Below are 22,627 nucleotides of genomic sequence, written 5' to 3'. Positions count from 1 at the left end.
CAACCCAAGTTTATGCAACCTCTCGTGACAGCACTCTAAACCAGGCAGTATTCCAGTAAACCTCTTCCGCACCCTCTCTAAAGCCTCAACATCCTCCCTATAATGGGGTGACTGGAATTGTACGCAATACTCCAGATGTGGCCAAACCAAAGTTTTATAACCTACTGACTTTTAAACTCAATGCCTCGACTAATAAAAGCAAGTATTCTGTAAGCCCCCTTAACCACAAAATATTCTGCAGATGCTGGGGTCAAAGCAACACTCACAACAAGCTGGAGGAACTCGGCAGGTTGGGCAGCATCTGTGGAAACGATCAGTCAACGTTTCGGGCCACACGTCCCTCCCCACGGATCTCCCACCCGGCACTTATCCCTGCAAGCGTAAGTGCTACACCTGTCCTTACACCTCCTCTCTCACCACCATTCAGGGCCCCAAACAGTCCTTCCAGGTGAGGCAACACTTCACTTCAGTCTGTTGGGGTCATCTGTTGCATCCGGTGCTCCCGGTGCGGCCTCTACATCGGTGAAACCCAATGCAGATTGGGGGACCGCTTCGTCGAGCACCTCCGCTCCGCCCGCCACAACAGACAGGGTCTCCCGGTTGCCACCCACTTCAACTCTGCTTCACATTCCCATTCGGATATGTCCATACATGGCCTCCTCTACTGCCATGATGAGGCTAAACTCAGGTTGGAGGAGCAACACCTCATATACCGTCTGTGTAGTCTCCAGCCCCTTGGTATGAACATAGAATTCTCCAACTTCTGGTAATTCCCTCCCCCTCCCTTCCCCATCCCTATTTCACTCTGCCCCCTCCCAAAGCGGCCTATCACCTCAAGATCACAAGACAAAGGAGCAGAAGTAGGCCATTTGGCCCATCGAGTCTGCTCCGCAGCTCCCCCATGAGCCAAGCTATTCACCCATCTGGATCCAATTTCCGGCTTTTTCTCCATATCCCTTGATACCCTGACTAATTAGATACCTGTCAATCTCCTCCTTAAACACCCTCAGTGATCGGGCCTCCACAGCTGTATGTGGCAACGAATTCCACAAATCCACGACCCTCTGACTAAAAAAAATTTCTCCTCATTTCTGTTTTAACTGGGTACCCTCTAATTCTAAGACTATGGCCTCTTGTCCTGGACTCACCCACCAAGGGAAACAACCTTTCCACGTCTACTCTGTCCAACCATTTCAACATTCGAAACGTTTCTATGAGATCCCCTCTCATTCTTCTATACTCTAATGAATACAATCTAAGAGCCGACAAACGCTCCTCATATGTTAGCCCCTGCATTCCAGGAATCATCCTCGTAAATCTTCTCTGAACTCTCTCCAACATCAGTACATCCTTTCTAAGATAGGGGCCCAAAACTGCACACAGTATTCCAAGTGGTCTCACCAGTGCCCCATAGAGCCTCATCAACACCTCTTTACTCATACACTATTCCTCTTGAAATGAATGCCAACATAGCATTCGCTTTCCTTACCACCAATCCAACTTGCTGGTTAACCTTTAGGGTATCCTGCACGAGGACCCCCAAGTTCCTTTGCACTTCCGATTTTTGAATTTTCTCCCCATCTAAATAATAATCTGCCGGATTATTTCTTCTTCCAAAATGTACAACCGTACATTTGTCAACGTTGTATCTCATCTGCCATTTCTTTGCCCACTCTCCTAAACTAACTAAGTCTCTCTGCAACCTTTCTGTTTCTTCAACATTTCCTGCTCCTCCACCTATCTTGGTGTCATCCGCAAATTTAGCCACAAAACCATTTAATCCATAATCCAAATCATCGATATACATCGTAAAAAGAAGCGGCCCCAACACCGACCCCTGCGGAACACCACTAGTAACTGACAACCAATCAGAATAGGATCCCTTTATTCCCACCCTTTGCTTTCTGCCCATCAGCCAATGCTCCACCCATTTCAATATCTTGCCTATAATTCCATGGGCTCTCATCTTATTAAGCAGCCTCATATGTGGCACCTTATCGAAGGCCTTTTGAAAATCCAAATACACGACATCCACAGCCTCTCCCTTGTCAATCTTATTCGAGATTACCTCAAAAAATTCCAATAGCTTGGTGAGACAGGATCTTCCCTTCATGAAACCATGCTGACTTCGGCCTATCTTGTCATGCACCTCGAGGTATTTCATAACCTCGTCCTTGAGGATTGACTCCAATATCTTTCCAACTACCGATGTCAGACTAATAGGTCTGTAATTTTCTTTTTGCTGCCTCCTTCCTTTCTTAAATAACGGAACTACATTTGCGACCTTCCAGTCCTCTGGAACCATGCCAGAGTCTATTGATTCCTGGAAGATCATTTCCAATGCTTCCACAATCTCCAAAGCCGCCTCCTTCAGAACCCTTGCGTGCACCTCATCCAGACCGGGAGACTTATCTATTCTTAGTCCATTTAGCTTCCCAACCACTTTCTCTCTAGTAATCTTGACTGTACCTAATTCTATTCCCTGATACCTCTGGCTATCAGGTATATTGCTCATGTCTTCCACTGTGAAGACTGATGCAAAATACTCATTCAGTTCCTCCGCCATCTCTTTGTTATCCATTATAATTTCTCCAGCATCACTTTCAATCGGTCCTGTATCTACCCTTGTCACTCTTTTACTCTTCATATATTTAAAAAAACTCTTAGTATCCTTTTTTATGTTAATCGCCAACTTCCTTTCGTAATTCATCTTTTCTTTCCTAATGACTTTCTTAGTTTCCTTCCGTAAGTTTCTAAAAGGCTTCCAGTCTTCATTTTTCCCACTAATTTTTGCTTCCTTGTACACCGTTTCTTTTGCTTTAATTTTTGCCTTAACCTCTCTCGTTAGCCATATTTGTGCCATTTTTCCATTCATGATTTTCTTTTTTTCTTGGAATATATTTTTCCAGCATTTTCCTTATTTCTTGTAGGAATTTCATCCAATTCTGCTCTGCCGTCCCTCCATTTAGCTTACTTTTCCAATCGACTTGGGCCAGTTCCTCTCTCATACCACTGTAATTTCCTCTGTTCCACTGAAATATCGATACACCTGATACCAGCTTCTCCTTTTCAAATTTGAAACTGAACTCAATCATATTCCTCATGGTCCTGCCTCCTTCTACTACCCATTGTGTTTTCTCCTATTCTTTCTTTACCTTTCCTGCCTATCCCCTCCCTGCTTCCCCTCCCCCACCCCTTTATCTTTCCCCTTACTGGTTTTTCACCTGGAACTTACCAGCCTTCTCCTTCCCACCCTCCCCCCACCTTCTTTATAGGGATTCTGGCCCTTCCTTCTACAGTCCTGATGAAGGGTTCTGGCCCGAGACGATGACTCATCGTTTCCACGGATGCTGCCTGACCTGCTGAGTTCGTCCAGCTTTTTGTGAGTGTAGCCTTAACCACTCACAAGGCTACACTCACAAAAGTGTAGCCACTTTCAGGAAGCTGTGAACTTGGATCCCAAGATCTCTCTGCTCAGCAACACTGTTAAGGACTGTCAATTGCCCTACTTGCATTTGCCCTACTGAGGTGCAACACCTCTCATTTTTCTGGGTTAAACTCCACTTGCAGCTGATCTATATCTATATCCTTTGCTTATCTTCCACACTGTCCACAACTCCAATCTTAGCATCATCCGCAAGTATAATAACCCACCCATCTACATTTCATCCAGGTTATTTATATACATTACAGAGGTCCCATCAACTACTACCCTCTGCTCCTTGTGGAACTCCAATAATTACAGACTTCCAGGTCAAACAAGTCCCTTCAGCCACTACAACACACACAAAATGCTGGAGGAATCTATGGAAAAAAGCACAGTCTATGTTTTGGGCCGAGACCCTTCTGCAGGACTGGAGAGAAAACGCTGAGGAGTAGATTTGAGAGGTTGGGGGGGTGGAGAAACACCAGGCGGTGGGTGAAACTTGGAGGGGGAGGGATGAAGCAAAGAGCTAGGAAGTTGATGGAAGAGACAGAAAGCCATGGAAGAAAGAAAAAAGGGTGGGAGGAGCACCAGAGGGAAGTGTTGGGCAAGGAGATATGGTGAGAGAGGTAAAAGGGGATAGGAAATGATGAAGGAGGGAGTTGGCATTACTGGAAGTTTGAGAAATCAATGTTCATGCCAGCAGGTTGGAGGCTACCCAAATGGAATATAAGGTGTTCCTCCAATGATGGTGGAGAAGGCCATGGATGGACATATCAGAATGGGAAGTGGAGTTAAAATGGGAGATCCCGCTGTTCTGGCAGGTAGAGCGTAGATGCTCTGCAAAGCATTCGACCACTACCCTCTGATTTCCCTGCACAAGCCAGTTCTGAATCCACACAGCCAGTTTAGTGGACTCCATGCATCTTAATCTTCTGGGTTAGCCTCTCATGAGGGACTTTGTGAAACGCCTTACTAAAATCCATGTAGACAGCATCCACTTCCCTACCCTCATCAATTACTGTCGTCAACTTGTCAAAACTCAATCAAGTTAGTAAGGCACGACCTGCCATGCCGGCTCTCCCTAATTAAGCAATGGGTTTCCAAATTCTCATGTATCGTATCCCAAAGAATTTTCTCCAACAATTTCCCTATAACTGACATGAGACTTGCCAGTCTATAGTTCCCATGATTTTCCCTTGTTCCCTTCTTAAATAGAGGTACAAGATTAGCCACTCACCAGTCCTCCGGGACCTCGCCTGTGGCTAAAGAGGGCACAAAGACACTGGTCAAGGGCCCAGCAATCTCATCTCTTGCCTCCTTCAAAAGCTTGGAATAAATCTCGTCAGGCCCTGGGGATTTATCTACCTTAATACTCATTAGGAGGCCCAACACTTCCTCCTCCTTGACCTCTAAATGCCCTAACATATTTATACACACAGCACTGATCTCCTGCTCCTCTATATCTGTTTCCTTGGTATATACTGGAGCAAAGTACTTATTACCTACCTTGCTTGCATTCTCTACACCAAAGCAAATGTTCCCCCTTTATCCCCGAGGGGTCCCACCCTCTCCCTAATTATCCTTTTACTCTTGATGTATGTATAAAGTACCTTGGGATTAACCTTAATCCTGCTTGCTGAGGACTTTTCATGGCCCCTCCTGGCTTTCCTAATTCTCTTCTTCAGTTCTTTTCTAGCTTTTTTATACTCAGTGCTTCATTTGATCCTGACTTCAGAAGCTTTACATACTTTTCCATTTTTCCTTGACTAAATTCATCACTTGTAGACATCCAAGGTTCTCCTATCATTCCATCCTTTCCTGTACTCTGTAAGTGATCTTTAAACACCCTCCATATGTCTAATAGACTTGTCAGAGAAGAAGTGCTCCCAATTAATACTCCTTAGTTCCTGCCTAATGCTTTCCTAATTTGCCCTGCTCCAAATTCAAACTTTCCCACAAGGACCATACGTATCCTTATCTACAACTACCTTGAAAGTTAGGGAGTTGTCACTGTTCACCCACTGAGGGGTCATTATGCAACACCAGGTCCAGTACAGCCCCTCCTCTCATTGGACCATGTACGTATTGATTTAAGAAACCTTCCTGGAAACACAACTAATTCAGCCCCAACTAACTCCCTTGCACTGAGGTGGTCCCAGTTTATATTAGGGAAGTTAAAATTTCCCATGACATCAAACCTATTATTTTTACGTGTTTTCTTCATCTGATTACACATCTGTTCCTCAATGTCCTGGTGGCTATTCATCAGTCTGTATTACAATCCTATCAGTGTGATTGCACCCCTCCTATTGCTGAGCATTTCACCCAAAATGGACTCCTTGTCTGACCGCCTCCGTTATCTCTCCTTTCAGTGATCCGCTCACTCCCCTTTTAGCACCTCCTCTATCTTTTCTAAAACTGGTAATGACTACAATATCGTAGTTCCATATACTGATCCATGCTCTAAGTTCATCAACCTTACCCATAATACTCCTAGCATTAAAATATAAACACTTCAAGCTATCTGACCCATCACACCCTTTAATTTGATTTTGCCTTTCAATACTTTCCCTGACATCTTCCTTCAAGTCCGATCCTGACCTGAGGTTCCAATTCCCAGCCCTCTATAAAGTTTGAGTCAGTGGTGAGGCTGGCAAATGCATTGTTTGCAATCATTTCGAGAGGGCTCAAATTCAAAAGCAAGGATGTAAGGCTGAGGCTTTATAAGGCATTTGTCAGTGGAGGAGTTCAGGACCAGAAGGGACAGCTTCAGAATTGTGGGACATCTTTAGCTAGAGGGCGGTGAATCTCCTTTGCTTCAGACAGCTGTGAAAGCCAAGTCACTGGGTGTATTTAAAGCAGAGGTTGATAGGTTCTTGATTAATCGGCATCAAATGTTATGAGGAGAAGGTAGGAGAACGGGGGGTTGAGGGGAAATGGACCAACCATGGTGGAATAGTGGAGCTTTCTGCTTCTATGCCTTATGGATTTGGGGTTATATTGAGAATGAGACTGCCAGAAGTGAGTTACAGGCAGGGATATACTTCAAGGGTTTATCACCAAGGGTGGAGATGAATGGATCCCCAGGAGTTATTTATTGAGGTATAGCACAGAATAGGCCCTTCCACCCCTCTGAGTCATGCCACATGTTGGTCAGGATGCAGGTGGCCAAAAACACCCACTTCATTCCTGTTTAACAGTGACTAACCTTGTGCTTATAAACACAAGGGATTCCAGATGTTGCTGGAAATTCAGAGCCACACATTCAAAATGTTGGAGGAACTTGGCAGCATCTGGAGAGGAATATCGTATGAGGTTGCCACCTAAGAGCAAGAATGTGGACGTGCTGGCAGGTTCACCTGGACGCACGCTGGGGTGGAGGGAGGAAAGGTTAGATAGGTTGCGTTTGTTCCAGGAAGCCGCGGGGTTGTCTTATGGAGGTGTAAAATAAGAGGCTTAGATAGGGGAGATAGAATCTTTTTCCCATGGTTGGGGTGTCAGAAGCAAGAGGTGAGAGAGGAGTTTCTGAGGGGTAAGTTCTTTACTCAGAGTAATGCTGGAATCAGGTACAATCACGATGTGGTACAGAAGGTTACAAAAACCAGGAGATCCAGTGAGTGAAACAGGATAGGTGCAGAGGGGGCTGAAATTGTGACTGAGGAGCCTGGTTCTGTGCTGTGGGCTGACCCTGTGTGTCTGTCGGGCAGGTTTGACAAGTCCCTGTGGTACAGTGTGGATCTGAGCAAGGCAAGTCTGCCCTCGGGTACTCTGGGCCGAGTGCTGGGGACTGGAGTGGTGGTCCTCAGGAGTCCTCGCTCCTTCCTTGGAGACCCCATCTTCAAGGATGACAGGTGAGGATCATCTCTGGCTGTTGTATGCAGAGTGCTGGAGGTCAAGGTGGGGTCTAGGAGAGTGTGGGTGCTCACGGCCTCTATCAGTAGTTCAGGGCTGTTGAAGCAGAGATACAGCATGGTAACACCCTTCTGCCCCAAAGAGCCCGTGCTACTCGTTACACCCATGGGACCAATTAATCTACCAGCACATGTATCTTCAGGGTGTGAGAGGAAACTGGAGAATGGGAAGAAACCCGCCCGGTCACAGGCAGACAGGCAGTGGTGGGGGGTGAACCCTTATCCATGGCTACTGTGACACACTAACACATTAGTGTAAACCACCTGTCCAAATGGGGAGTATCAAACAGTACGGCTAAGGAATAGGCCCTTTAGCCCACAAAGTTGTACCAAAAGAATGAAAATAATGGTGAGATCTAAATAATTATTAATTAAAGGGGGTGTGTCCACACACCTATCCACCACCCAAGTCCCTGTTCTGGGCTAGTCTAATGGCGGGGGGGGGGGGGTTGCCCTGCCTGTGACACTTGGGCTGGGGGCAGTGAGTCCTGTCCTGCAATAGGAGTGGAGCCCAGGCTGGGCTGAGCTCACAGTGTTACTCTCTCTGCAATGGGAAACGAGGGGTTACTGTGACCCGGGCTGGGCTCACGGTGTTACTCTCTCTCCTTTGGGAAACGAGGGGTTACTGTGACCCGGGCTGGGCTCACGGTGTTACTCTCTCTCCATTGGGAAACGAGGGGTTACTGTGGGCTGGGCTGGGCTCACGGTGTTACTCTCTCTGCATTGGGAAACGAGGGGTTACTGTGACCCGGGCTGGGCTGGGCTCACGGTGTTACTCTCTCTGCATTTGGCAACGAGGGGTTACTGTGACCCGGGCTGGGCTCACGGTGTTACTCTCTCTGCATTTGGAAACGAGGGGTTACTGTGACCCGGGCTGGGTTCACGGTGTTACTCTCTCTGCATTGGGAAACGAGGGGTTACTGTGACCCGGGCTGGGCTCACGGTGTTACTCTCTCTCCATTGGGAAACGAGGGGTTACTGTGGGCTGGGCTGGCCTCACGGTGTTACTCTCTCTCCATTGGGAAACGAGGGGTTACTGTGACCCGGGCTGGGCTCACGGTGTTACTCTCTCTCCATTGGGAAACGAGGGGTTACTGTGGGCTGGGCTGGCCTCACGGTGTTACTCTCTCCTTTGGGAAACGAGGGGTTACTGTGACCCGGGCTAGGCTCACGGTGTTACTCTCTCCTTTGGGAAACGAGGGGTTACTGTGACCCGGGCTAGGCTCACGGTGTTACTCTCTCTCCATTGGGAAACGAGGGGTTACTGTGACCCGGGCTGGGCTCATGGTGTTACTCTCTCTGCATTGGGAAACGAGGGGTTACTGTGACCCGGGCTGGGCTCACGGTGTTACTCTCTTTGCATTGGGAAACGAGGGGTTACTGTGACCCGGGCTGGGCTCACGGTGTTACTCTCTCTGCATTGGGAAACGAGGGGTCACTGTGACCCGGGCTGGGCTGGGCTCACAGTGTTACTCTCTCTCCATTGGGAAACGAGGGGTTACTGTGACCTGGGCTGGGCTCACGGTGTTACTCTCTCTGCATTGGGAAACGAGGGGTTACTGTAACCCGGGCTGGGCTCACGGTGTTACTCTCTCTGCATTGGGAAACGAGGCGTTACTGTGACCCGGGCTGGGCTGGGCTCACGGTGTTACTCTCTCTCCATTGGGAAACGAGGGGTTACTGTGACCCGGGCTGGGCTCACGGTGTTACTCTCTCTGCATTTGGAAACGAGGGGTTACTGTGACCTGGGCTGGGCTCACGGTGTTACTCTCTCTGCATTGGGAAACGAGGGGTTACTGTGACCCGGGCTGGGCTGGGCTCATGGTGTTACTCTCTCTCCATTGGGAAACGAGGGGTTACTGTGACCCAGGCTGGGCTGGGCTGGGCTCACGGTGTTACTCTCTCTCCATTGAGAAACGAGTGGTTACTGTGACCCGGGCTGGGCTCACGGTGTTACTCTCTCTCCATTGGGAAACGAGGGGTTACTGTGACCCGGGCTGGGCTCACGGTGTTACTCTCTCTGCATTGGGAAACGAGGGGTTACTGTGACCCGGGCTGGGCTGGGCTCATGGTGTTACTCTCTCTCCATTGGGAAACGAGGGGTTACTGTGACCCAGGCTGGGCTGGGCTGGGCTCACGGTGTTACTCTCTCTACATTGGGAAACGAGGGGTTACTGTGACCCGGGCTGGGCCCACGGTGTTACTCTCTCTCCATTGGGAATCGAAGGGTTACTGTGGGCTGGGCCGGGCCCACGGTGTTACTCTCTCTCCATTGGGAAACGAGGGGTTACTGTGACCTGGGCTGGGCTCACGGTGTTACTCCCTCTCCATTTGGAAACGAGGGGTCACTGTGACCCGGGCTGGGCTGGGCTGGGCTCACGGTGTTACTTTCTCTCCATTGGGAAACGAGGGGTTACTGTGACCCGGGCTGGGCCCACGGTGTTACTCCCTCTCCATTGGGAAACGAGGGGTCACTGTGACCCGGGCTGGGCTCACGGTGTTACTCTCTCTCCATTGGGAAACGAGGGGTTACTGTGACCCGGGCTGGGCTCACGGTGTTACTCTCTCTCCATTGGGAAACGAGGGGTTACTGTGACCCGGGCTGGGCTCACGGTGTTACTCTCTCTCCATTGGGAATCGAGGGGTTACTGTGGGCTGGGCCGGGCTGGGCTCACGGTGTTACTCTCTCTCCATTGGGAAACGAGGGGTTACTGTGGGCTGGGCTGGGCTGGGCTCACGATGTTACTCTCTCTCCATTGGGAAACGAGGGGTTACTGTGGGCTGGGCTGGGCTCACGGTGTTACTCTCTCTGCATTGGGAAACGAGGGGTTACTGTGACCCAGGCTGGGCTGGGCTCACGGTGTTACTCTCTCTCCATTGGGAAATGAGGGGTTACTGTGACCCGGGCTGGGCTGGGCTCACGGTGTTACTCTCTCTCCATTGGGAAATGAGGGGTTACTGTGACCCGGGCTGGGCTCACGGTGTTACTCTCTCTCCATTGGAAAACGAGGGGTTACTGTGACCCGGGCTGGGCTCACGGTGTTACTCTCTCTGCATTGGGAAACGAGGGGTTACTGTAACCCGGGCTGGGCTCACGGTGTTACTCCCTCTCCATTGGGAAACGAGTGGTCACTGTGACCCGGGCTGGGCTGGGCTGGGCTCACGGTGTTACTTTCTCTCCATTGGGAAACGAGGGGTTACTGTGACCCGGGCTGGGCTCACGGTGTTACTCTCTCTCCATTGAGAAACGAGGGGTTACTGTGACCCGGGCTGGGCTCACGGTGTTACTCCCTCTCCATTGGGAAACGAGTGGTCACTGTGACCCGGGCTGGGCTGGGCTGGGCTCACGGTGTTACTTTCTCTCCATTGGGAAACGAGGGGTTACTGTGACCCGGGCTGGGCTCACGGTGTTACTCTCTCTCCATTGGGAAACGAGGGGTTACTGTGACCCGGGCTGGGCTCACGGTGTTACTCTCTCTCCATTGGGAAATGAGCGGTTACTGTGACCCGGGCTGGGCTCACGGTGTTACTCTCTCTCCATTGGGAAACGAGGGGTTACTGTGACCCGGGCTGGGCTCATGGTGTTACTCTCTCTGCATTGGGAAACGAGGGGTTACTGTGACCTGGGCTGGGCTCACGGTGTTACTCTCTCTCCATTGGGAAACGAGGGGTTACTGTGACCTGGGCTGGGCTCACGGTGTTACTCTCTCTCCATTGGGAAACGAGGGGTTACTGTGACCCGGGCTGGGCTCACGGTGTTACTCTCTCTCCATTGGGAGTCGAGGGGTTACTGTGGGCTGGGCCGGGCTCACGGTGTTACTCTCTCTCCATTGGGAAACGAGGGGTTACTGTGACCCGGGCTGGGCTCACGGTGTTACTCTCTCTCCATTGGGAATCGAGGGGTTACTGTGGGCTGGGCCGGGCTGGGCTCACGGTGATGCTCTCTCTCCATTGGGAAACAAGGGGTTACTGTGGGCTGGGCTGGGCTGGGCTCACGGTGTTACTCTCTCTCCATTGGGAATCGAGGGGTTACTGTGGGCTGGGCCGGGCTGGGCTCACGGTGCTGCTCTCTCTCCATTGGGAAACAAGGGGTTACTGTGGGCTGGGCCGGGCTGGGCTCACGGTGCTGCTCTCTCTCCATTGGGAAACGAGGGGTCACTGTGACCTGGGCTGGGCTGAGCTCACGGTGTTACTCTCTCTGCATTGGGAAACGAGGGGTTACTGTAACCCGGGCTGGGCTCACGGTGTTACTCTCTCTGCATTGGGAAACGAGGGGTTACTGTGACCCGGGCTGGGCTCACGGTGTTACTCCCTCTCCATTTGGAAACGAGGGGTCACTGTGACCCGGGCTGGGCTGGGCTCACGGTGTTACTTTCTCTCCATTGGGAAACGAGGGGTCACTGTGACCCGGGCTGGGCTCACGGTGTTACTCTCTCTCCATTGGGAAACGAGGGGTTACTGTGACCCGGGCTGGGCTCACGGTGTTACTCTCTCTCCATTGGGAAATGAGGGGTTACTGTGACCCGGGCTGGGCTCACGGTGTTACTCTCTCTCCATTGGGAATCGAGGGGTTACTGTGGGCTGGGCCGGGCTGGGCTCACGGTGTTACTCTCTCTCCATTGGGAAACGAGGGGTTACTGTGACCCGGGCTGGGCTGGGCTCACGATGTTACTCTCTCTCCATTGGGAAACGAGGGGTTACTGTGGGCTGGGCTGGGCTGGGCTCACGGTGTTACTCTCTCTGCATTGGGAATCGAGGGGTTACTGTGGGCTGGGCCGGGCTGGGCTGACGGTGCTGCTCTCTCTCCATTGGGAAACAAGGGGTTACTGTGGGCTGGGCCGGGCTGGGCTCACGGTGCTGCTCTCTCTCCATTGGGAAACGAGGGGTCACTGTGACCTGGGCTGGGCTGAGCTCACGGTGTTACTCTCTCTGCATTGGGAAACGAGGGGTTACTGTAACCCGGGCTGGGCTCACGGTGTTACTCTCTCTGCATTGGGAAACGAGGGGTTGCTGGGCCGGGCCGGGCTGGGCTCACGGTGTTACTCTCTCTCCATTGGGAAACGAGGGGTTACTGTGACCCGGGCTGGGCTGGGCTCACGGTGCTGCTCTCTCTCCATTGGGAAACGAGGGGTTACTGTGACCCGGGCTGGGCTGGGCTCACGGTGTTACTCTCTCTCCATTGGGAAACGAGGGGTTACTGTGACCCGGGCTGGGCTCACGGTGCTGCTCTCTCTCCATTGGGAAACGAGGGGTTACTGTGGGCTGGGCTGATCTCACGGTGCTGCTCTCTCTCCATTGGGAAACGAGGGGTTACTGTGGGCTGGGCTGGGCTCACGGTGTTACTCTCTCTCCATTGGGAAACGAGGGGTTACTGTGACCCGGGCTGGACTCACGGTGTTACTCTCTCTCCATTGGGAAACGAGGGGTTACTGTGACCCGGGCTGGGCTCACGGTGTTACTCTCTCTCCATTGGGAAACGAGGGGTTACTGTGACCCGGGCTGATCTCACGGTGTTACTCTCTCTCCATTGGGAAACGAGGGGTTGCTGGGCCGGGCCGGGCTGGGCTCACGGTGCTGCTCTCTCTCCATTGGGAAACGAGGGGTTACTGTGGGCTGGGCTGATCTCACGGTGCTGCTCTCTCTCCATTGGGAAACGAGGGGTTACTGTGGGCTGGGCTGGGCTCACGGTGTTACTCTCTCTCCATTGGGAAACGAGGGGTTACTGTGACCCGGGCTGGGCTCACGGTGTTACTCTCTCTCCATTGGGAAACGAGGGGTTACTGTGACCCGGGCTGGGCTCACGGTGCTGCTCTCTCTCCATTGGGAAACGAGGGGTTACTGTGGGCTGGGCTGGGCTCACGGTGTTACTCTCTCTCCATTGGGAAACGAGGGGTTACTGTGACCCGGGCTGGGCTCACGGTGTTACTCTCTCTGCATTGGGAAACGAGGGGTTGCTGGGCCGGGCCGGGCTGGGCTCACGGTGTTACTCTCTCTCCATTGGGAAACGAGGGGTTACTGTGACCCGGGCTGGGCTGGGCTCACGGTGCTGCTCTCTCTCCATTGGGAAACGAGGGGTTACTGTGACCCGGGCTGGGCTGGGCTCACGGTGTTACTCTCTCTCCATTGGGAAACGAGGGGTTACTGTGACCCGGGCTGGGCTCACGGTGCTGCTCTCTCTCCATTGGGAAACGAGGGGTTACTGTGGGCTGGGCTGATCTCACGGTGCTGCTCTCTCTCCATTGGGAAACGAGGGGTTACTGTGGGCTGGGCTGGGCTCACGGTGTTACTCTCTCTCCATTGGGAAACGAGGGGTTACTGTGACCCGGGCTGGGCTCACGGTGTTACTCTCTCTCCATTGGGAAACGAGGGGTTACTGTGACCCGGGCTGGGCTCACGGTGTTACTCTCTCTCCATTGGGAAACGAGGGGTTACTGTGACCCGGGCTGATCTCACGGTGTTACTCTCTCTCCATTGGGAAACGAGGGGTTGCTGGGCCGGGCCGGGCTGGGCTCACGGTGCTGCTCTCTCTCCATTGGGAAACGAGGGGTTACTGTGGGCTGGGCTGATCTCACGGTGCTGCTCTCTCTCCATTGGGAAACGAGGGGTTACTGTGGGCTGGGCTGGGCTCACGGTGTTACTCTCTCTCCATTGGGAAACGAGGGGTTACTGTCACCCGGGCTGGGCTCACGGTGTTACTCTCTCTCCATTGGGAAACGAGGGGTTACTGTGACCCGGGCTGGGCTCACGGTGTTACTCTCTCTCCATTGGGAAACGAGGGGTTACTGTGACCCGGGCTGATCTCACGGTGTTACTCTCTCTCCATTGGGAAACGAGGGGTTGCTGGGCCGGGCCGGGCTGGGCTCACGGTGCTGCTCTCTCTCCATTGGGAAACGAGGGGTCACTGTGGGCTGGGCCGGGCTGGGCTCACGGTGCTGCTCTTTCCCCACAGAGTGCTCCCTCTGCAGCAGCTTGACCTGTCTCACTGTGTGACCAGCTCCTCTGCCATCTTCCAAATTCTGTGGCGCTGCCACCAGCTCCTGGGGCTCAGTCTGGAGGGGCTGTTGCTGTCCGACGATGTCATCAGGTGAGGAGCGAGTGCGGCAAGTGCACAGGGACAGGCAGCATGGTGCAGGGGGTAGGATTGGGGGTCGTCGGGGTAGGGTCGGGGGTTGTCATCAGTGCAGGGGGTAGCGTCAGGGGTCGTGGTCGGTGCAGCGGGTAGGATAAGGTCGTGGTCGTCGGAGGGGGTAGGATCGGGGGTCGTGGTCGGTGTAGGGGGTAGGGTCGGGGGTCGTCAGTGGAGGGGGTAAGATCGGGGGTCGTGGTCGGTGCAGGGGGTAAGATCGGGGGTCGTGGTCGGTGCAGGGGGTAGGGTCGGGAGTCGGTCGGTGGAGGGGGTAGGGTCGGTGGTCGGCGCAGGGGGTAGGGTCGAGGGTCGGGGGTCGTGGTCGGTGCTCGGGCTGACCTGCTGCTCACTGTGTTTGTTTGTAGGGCTGTTGGCCACAGTGAGAAACTGCTCCGGCTCAATCTCTCCAGCTGTTCCCGGTTCGGGCCTGACTCCCTCAACCAGATGTTGAACAGCTGTTCCAGGTGAGCGGTAGGAGAGAGGCCTGAAGAACAAAGTTGGAGTGCTGTGATGGGACTGTAACAGGGTACTGTGAAGGGGTTAGTGAGAATGCGAGTTGATTTGGTGGGTCAGGGACTGATGCTGCACCCCCACTATTTGAGACTCAGGTTTGATCCAGACCTCAGGTGCTTCTGTGTGTGGACAATAGACAATAGGTGCAGGAGTAGGCCATTCAGCCCTTCAAGCCAGCACTGCCATTCACTGTGATCATGGCTGATCATCCACAATCAATACCCTATTCCTGCCTTCTCCCCATATCCCTTGACTCCGCTATCATTAAGAGCTCTATCTAACTCTTTCTTGAAAGAATCCAGAGAATTGGCCTCCACTGCTTTCTGAGGCAGAACATTCCATAGAACCACAACTCTCTGTGTGAAAAAGTTTTTCCTCAACTCCGTTCTAAATGGTCTACCCCTTATTCTTAAACTGTGGCCTCTGGTTCTGGACTCCCCCAACATCGGGAACATGTTTCCTGGCTCCAGCGTGTCCAATCCCTTAATAATCTTATATGTTTCAATCAGATCCCCTCTCATCCTTCTAAATTCCAGTATATACAACCCCAGTCGCTCCAATCTTTCAACATATGACAGTCCCACCATCCTAGGAATTAACCTTGTGAACCTATGCTGCACTCCCTCAATAGCAAGAATGTCCTTCCTCAAATTTGGAGACCAGAACTGTACACAATACTCCAGGTGTGGTCTCACCAGGACCCTGTACAACTGCAGAAGCACCTCTTTGCTCTTATACTCAATTCCCCTTGTTATGAAGGCCAACATGCCATTAGCTTTCTTCACTGCCTGCTGTACTTGCATGCTTACTTTCAGTGACTGATGAACAGGGACACCTAGATCTCATTGTACTTCCCCTTTTCCTAACTTGACACCATTCAGATAGTAATCTGCCTTGGAGTTTGCACATTCTCCCTGTGACGGTGTGGCTTTTTCCATCAGCTTCGATTCCCCCCACACCCCATAGATGTGGGCCCTGTCCTGTGGCAGGTGTTAGATTCTGGGGGTGCAGGGGAAGAAGGAATATGGGGCCGGGGTGGGACAGAGTAGGCATGATTGTATCCCCTCACTTTCTGTGCCCTCTCCCCAGGCTGGATGAGCTGAATGTCTCATGGTGTGAGTTTGGGCTGGAGCATATACAGGTGCTGGTCACACATGTACCCAGCACTGTGACACAGCTTAACATCAGTGGCCACAGGCACTGCCTCCGGAACACTGGTAAGTGACAGCCCCAACTCCACCGGCGCAGCTCTTCACCACTGTTCAACACACTCAGACCTTTCGGCTCACCATACGTCTGTGCCATTTCCAGGCCAAATTAAACTAATCTGCTTCTGCCTGCATGTAGCCCGTATTCTTCCATCCCCTGCCCGTTCATGTCTCTGGTTCAATGGTTGCATCACCCTGGTATGGAGGGGTCACTGCACAGGATCGGAAAAAGCTGCAGAAAGTTGTAAACTCAGCCAGCTCCATCATGGGCACTAGCCTCCCCAGTTACCAGGACACCTTCAAAAGCTGATGTCTCAGAAAGGCAGCATCCATCATTAAGGACCCCAGCAACAAGGATATGCCCTCTTCTCTTTGCTACCATTGAGGAGGAGGAAGGGAACCAGAAGACACACAGTCAGTCAACATTTCAGAAACAGCTTCTACCCCTTTGGCAATTAGTTTTTGAATGGATAACACTGGACAACAAATTTTTTCAAAAGTGTTGCTTCCTCAGAATTTTTTTTTGTTTATGATAGACTGCTTGAAGATGAACACGAATATAATTTCAGACTACTTCTATCACAGAATTTGGAGAAACAACAAATTAACTTTTATTGAATATAATGTGTTTAATTGCATAATGGTGCTGATGCTTTGCAATAGTTCAACTAAGTTAAAAATATTTTGTTAATGATTTTCATTTGTACTCAGTGTCTGAGGCTTCTCACTTAAGTGTCCAACAATAATTTGCCAGCATTGATGGATTCCAGTTGCCTTGGTATCTTTTCTCCATGACCGCAATGTCTTGGTGAAACCTTTCACCATGCTTGTCACTAACAGCACCAAGATTTGCAGGGAAGTCTAAATGGGAATGCAGAAAATGAATCTTTAGTGAATCACAGGGCTTCCAGGTGAGGCAACACTTCACTTGTGAGTCTGTTGGGGTCATCTATTGCATCCGGTGCGGCCTCCTCTACATCGGTGAAACCCAATGCAGATTGGGGGACCGCTTCGTTGAGCACCTCCACTCCGTCCGCCACAACAGGCAGGATCTCCCCGTTGCCACCCACTTCAACTCTGCTTCCCATTCCCATTTGGATATGGGGGCCCCCTCCCCCAGCTGCCTATCACCTCCCTCATGGTTCTGCCTCCTTCTACTACCCATTGTGTTTTCCCCTATTGTTTCTTCACCTTTCCTGCCTATCACCTCCCTGCTTCCCCGCCCCCATCCCTTTATCTTTCCCCTTACTGGTTTTTTACCTGGAACCTACCACCTTCTCCTTCCCACCCTCCCCCACCTTCTTTATAGGGCCTCTGCCCCTTCCCTCTTCAGTCCTGATGAAGGGTTCTGGCCCGAAATGTTGACTGATCATTTCTATGGATGCTGCCCGACCTGCTGAGTTCCTCCAGCGTGTTGTGAGCGAATCTTTAGTGACGTTGCATTTCATGGTTTTATATGCTTGAAGCATGCTTTCAACCAGCTGCATGTAGTTTGGTGCTCTGTAGGTGCCGAGAAAAGTTTCAACAACTTCCTCGAGTGCCTTCCATCTGATTTTCTCTGGTCCCACTAGAAATTCTTCAAATTGCCTGTCATTGATGACCTGTTTGATTTGTGGACCAACAAAAATGCTTTCCTTAATCTTGGCATCAGTTATTCTGGGAAGCATCTGTCTCAAATATCAAAACCCTTTATAGAAATTTCTGTGCCTGGTGATAGCAAATTTCATCCTTACAGTCCTGAACCCAATAATTATTACTAAAACCTGTCCTGCCGTGCAGCAGCTGAGCCGCCTGGACAAGATAGGAAACTTTCCAGCTTACATTGTAGGCAACGTAATAAATGTAAGTTTATTTAAAAAATGGTGTGTGATAGGGAAATTTCAGGAAATTGAGTATAAGAGCTGGAATGTTATGATGAGGTTGTATAAGGCATTGGTGAGGCCGATTCTGGAGTATTGTGTTCAGTTTTGGTCACCAAATTACAGGAAGGATATAAATAAGCTTGAAAGAGTGCAGAGGAGGTTTACAAGGATGTTGCCAGGACTTGAGAAACTCAGTTACAGAGAAAGGTTGAATAGGTTAGGACTTTATTCCCTGGAGCGTAGAAGAATGAGGGGAGATTTGATAGAGGTATATAAAATTATGATGGGTATTGATAGAGTGAATGCAAGCAGGCTTTTTCCACTGAGGCAAGGGGAGAAAAAAACCAGAGGACATGGGTTAAGGGTGAGGGGGGAAAAGTTTAAAGGGAACATTAGGGGGGGCTTCTTCACACAGAGAGTGGTGGGAGTATGGAATGAGCTGCCAGACGAGGTGGTAAATGCGGGTTCTTTTTTAACATTTAAGAATAAATTGGACAGATACATGGATGGGAGGTGTATGGAGGGATATGGTCCGTGTGCAGGTCAGTGGGACTAGGCAGAAAATGGTTCGGCACAGCCAAGAAGGGCCAAAGGGCCGGTTTCTGTGCTGTAGTTTCTATGGTTTCATGTGATTTTCATGATCAGTAACCCAAAATTCTTAAGATACACCAAAAGGAAGCAAAATCTTTGATGTCCAGTGTAATGAATCCATGGACACAATCTCACTTGCTTCCCCCCCCCCCTTTTTACACTACATATTGTAATTTATACTTATTATGTGTTGCAATCTACTGTTGCTGATAAAAACGAATTTCACAACATAAGCCAGAGATACCAACAGTTCCTTATATACCCGTATCGTATCTACCACCACTGTCTGTTCCAGGCACCCTCCCACTTTTTGCAATTCTCACCTTAACACCTTAATTCTCACCTTAATATCTGACTTTTCAAGCTGTCTACTCTATTTCTGCCTCAGTTTTATAAATTCCCATCAGGTCTCCACTCAGCCTCTCCTTATAGCATATGCCCTCTAATCCAAGGCCAGCTGGACTTCTTTCACACCCTCCACGTTCTTCCTCGAACAGGAAAACCACAACTGTACCAGATTGGGGTGGGGGTGCAAGGTGTGATCTGGCAGCTGCTGACGCCTTTGCTTTGTGCCTAGATGTGGAGGTTCTGTGCCAGCGATGCCCACAGATCACCAACCTGGACATGAGGTGAGTCACTGCTGTTTGCTGCACTTCCCACATTGCCTTCACCACTTTCAGCGTCTAACTGTGCTCTCTCCCTCAGTGACAGCACGATGCTGACGCCTGGATGTTTCCCTGCTCTCTGTCAACTCTCTCACCTCCAGCACCTGGGCCTCAGCAGATGCCATGAGATCCCTCCAGCAGCTCTTGTGTAAGTGTACGGGCCTCTCACTGTCTGTTAGCGGCTCAGCCACACAGCAGCAAAACCCAACCCTCAAAGCTGGGTTCGGTCCTTTAGTTTGGTTAGAGGGAGGGGAAAATCGGCCAGGGTTCCGTGCCTGCCAGTTGTGGATCCTGTTTGGAAGGCTGCCAGTAGTTTGGTGCTGTGGAAGTGTTGTCACTTGCTGATTAGTTTGCCTGTTGTGTGCAGGGAGCTGAGGGAGATCATCTCGCTGAAAACGCTGAGTATTTATGGGCTGGTGCGAGACTCCACACTCAACGTGAAGGAGCTGATTCCTCAGATTAAGGTCAACGCCTTTCCTCTGACAAGCATCGCTCGGCCAACTCCAGGTCATGGCAAAAGTCGGACCATCTGGGGCATTACCTGTAGGCTGGAGATGCGCACCCTCTGAGCACTTGGACTATTCTAATGCACACTACAGCAGAGATCCCAGGGCCTGCGATTGTTTGTTGGGATGGATGCCTATTGTATGAAAACCGGACAGAATAGGAGCTTGTGTTAACCAGGAATTGGGAAGCAAAGGATTGTACAGGAGCTACTGAGGCAGGCAACAGAAGCTTTTAACAGTGACTACAAGGCACAGGTAGTGTAGGTGCCAAGTTCTGCAAGAAGCCCAACAAACAGGACAAGGTGATAGAGCACACAGCTGTTACCGGAATGGAGTTGGAGAAAAGATCTATCCTGAGCCGTGAATGAGCACCGTCAACCCCTCGTGTACAGACTGCATCAGTGGTTACAGTTCCTGTTTCATGTGGTCAATAAATACTTGGAATGTTTGTTTATCTGTGGAAGATATGTGGCACTCACAGTAGTTCTTCCCTCACATGCTGGGAGACCTCAGTGCTGGGGGTGTCAGTGGTCCAGACTGTGGGACACGAAGGTGAACCTGAATTATAGTCATGAGCACTGCAGCACAGAAACAGGCCTTCAGAACATCTAGTCTATGCCCACCTAGTCTCATTCCCCCTCACCTGGACCAAATCCCTCCCAGCAAGGTACCTATCCAAATTTCCCTTTAAAATGTTCACCAGAAACATCCACCAGAATGCTGGCAGCTTATTCTACACTCACCATCCTCTTTACCCATGACTTCTAGTCTCACCCAACCTGAAAAAGCTGCTTACATTTACTGTATCTATATTCCTTTATCAAATCTCCCTTCCTTCTTCAATGCTCCAGGGAATAAAGTCCTAATCTATTTAATCTTTCCCTATAACTCAGACCCAGTAATATCCTTGTAAATTTTCTCCTCTCTGCAAGATCCAATTAAAGGTGTTAAGTAGTAATGGGGCTAACTGTGTCTTCAGGGACTTGTACCACTCTGAGGTAAACCCATCAGAACCCGGGGACTTTCCAGCCTTTAACCTAGAGATGGCCACGTTCAGTTCTTTGACAGTTACTGGTTCTAATAAACTTTCATTTTGTAAATCTGTAAGTTTAGGTAGATCTAAAAAATTCAATACACTGTCTATATAGGGCTCACTGGGGGCCCGGGGTTGGGAGTACAGCTCTCGATAATATGTTTCAAAACTCTCTTGAATTTTCCCTATTGTACTGTCCACAAGCTTTGTCTTTGGATTCTTTATTTTATGAATTGTATTGTCTGCTTGTTGTTTTCGTAATTTATATGCTAATAATCTAGCTGATTTACCTCCTACTTCATAATTCTTTTGTCTCAGGTAAAGAAAATTTCTTTTGAGTTTCCAACGTATAAATATCATCAATTTCACTTTGCAATTTCCTAATTTCCTGTTTTCGATTTGAATTACTTTTGTTGCTATCTACAACTTGAAGTTGTTTTAATTTTCCTTGAAGGTCTGCTAATTTTCGTGCGTTGATTTTTTTCATGTGAGTAGTAATGGAAATAATTTTCCCTCTCAGTACAGCTTTCAATGTATCCCATAAAATTACTGGTGATGTTTCTCCCGTGTCATTAAGGTCTAGATATTCTTTGATTTCTCCCCTTAATCTCTCCATTACTTTCGGGTTATTGAGTATATGTGAGTTTAGCCTCCATAGTGTTTTCCTCATTTTCCTTTCCAGGATTAGAGACATAGAGACTGGGCTATGATCCGACAGATCAATTGTTGCAATATTATAGTTTTTTATCCTGAGTCTATCTGTATTGAAGATAAAGAAATAGTCTATCCTTGAATAGGCTGAATGAGGGAAAGAGTAATATGTATAATCTTTACTAGTAGGGTGTAATTCCCTCCAGACATCTATAATTCCCAACTCCTCCATCAATGAATTCACTTTCCGAGTCAGAGGTTTATTCTGAGTAACTATTCTTGAAGAATCTAATATAGGATTTAATCTAATATTAAAATCCCCTCCACAAATTACTACCCCTCGAGAACTGACCATTAGGTCAAAAATGTGTCTATAAAATGACCATTCACTACCTGGAGGAGCATAAACATTCAGTAATGTTATTTCTGTACCTTCTATTCTTCCTGTGATTTTTACAAACCGTCCTTCTTTGGCTCTAGTCTCTGAAATATGTTCATAATTAAGAGTACTTGATATTAAAGTAGCTACCCCTCTTTTGTGACTCAATTTATATGATGAATAAAATATATGCTTAAAGCCCATTCTTTTTAATTTTCCGTGTTCAGATTGGCTCATATGTGTTTCCTGGAGGAAAGCTATTTGTACCCTCTCTTTTTTCAATTTAGACATAATCTTGTTTCTTTTAATTGGATTCAAAACCCCATTAACATTATAGGAAATTATTTTTACCAATTCAGTTTGCATTTTTCTCTAGTAGAAAAAAAGCACTCTCCTTTTCTAACCAAACAGTAAGCAATCCCTTCTCAACAGTAAACCAAGACATATAACCACACCCTAGACATTTCTGAACGTATAACATTTGAAAATTTTTCCCGACTTCCCACAGTGAGGCCTGAGCACCGACCCGCCTCAGTTCAGAGGGATAACCTCTATCTTCACCCTGTGTTAGAGGGCCCTCAGCAGTTTGAATAATCATAGAGAATTTTCTCCTATTTATGTCTCGACCATATTGCTATCATTCAAGTTATTCCGCCTAGTTTATTTTCAGTTACCAGTTTTCATTTTACTTTTAAGTCCGATTTACTCTTTTCAGTCATTTCTCTTAATTAATCTGTATTCTCTGTACATTCGCA

The 22,627-nt window shown here is 49.6% G+C and overlaps 1 protein-coding gene across 5 annotated transcripts in view; it reads left to right on the top strand.

Moving 5' to 3' along the window:
* skp2 (S-phase kinase-associated protein 2, E3 ubiquitin protein ligase) overlaps positions 1-22,038 on the top strand; it is a 40,207-nt gene extending 18,169 nt beyond the window's left edge. For 3 of the 5 annotated variants that reach the window (XM_063049663.1, XM_063049664.1, XM_063049661.1), the window contains 7 exons: positions 7,135-7,278; positions 14,288-14,422; positions 14,830-14,928; positions 16,067-16,194; positions 19,216-19,267; positions 19,344-19,451; positions 19,671-22,033. In XM_063049663.1, the coding sequence (XP_062905733.1) occupies positions 7,135-7,278; positions 14,288-14,422; positions 14,830-14,928; positions 16,067-16,194; positions 19,216-19,267; positions 19,344-19,451; positions 19,671-19,872 (868 nt within the window). In that variant the 3' untranslated portion in view covers positions 19,873-22,033. Of the gene's footprint in view, positions 1-7,134; positions 7,279-14,287; positions 14,423-14,829; positions 14,929-16,066; positions 16,195-19,215; positions 19,268-19,343; positions 19,452-19,670 lie in introns of all 5 variants that reach the window. The other 2 variants (XM_063049662.1, XM_063049665.1) reach the window with 2 other exon arrangements.
* The last annotated feature ends 589 nt before the right edge of the window (positions 22,039-22,627 follow it).

The sequence above is a fragment of the Mobula hypostoma genome, chromosome 5 (assembly GCF_963921235.1).
Source record: "Mobula hypostoma chromosome 5, sMobHyp1.1, whole genome shotgun sequence".
Lineage (NCBI taxonomy): Eukaryota > Metazoa > Chordata > Chondrichthyes > Myliobatiformes > Myliobatidae > Mobula > Mobula hypostoma.
This window is presented reverse-complemented; position numbering and strand designations above follow the sequence as displayed.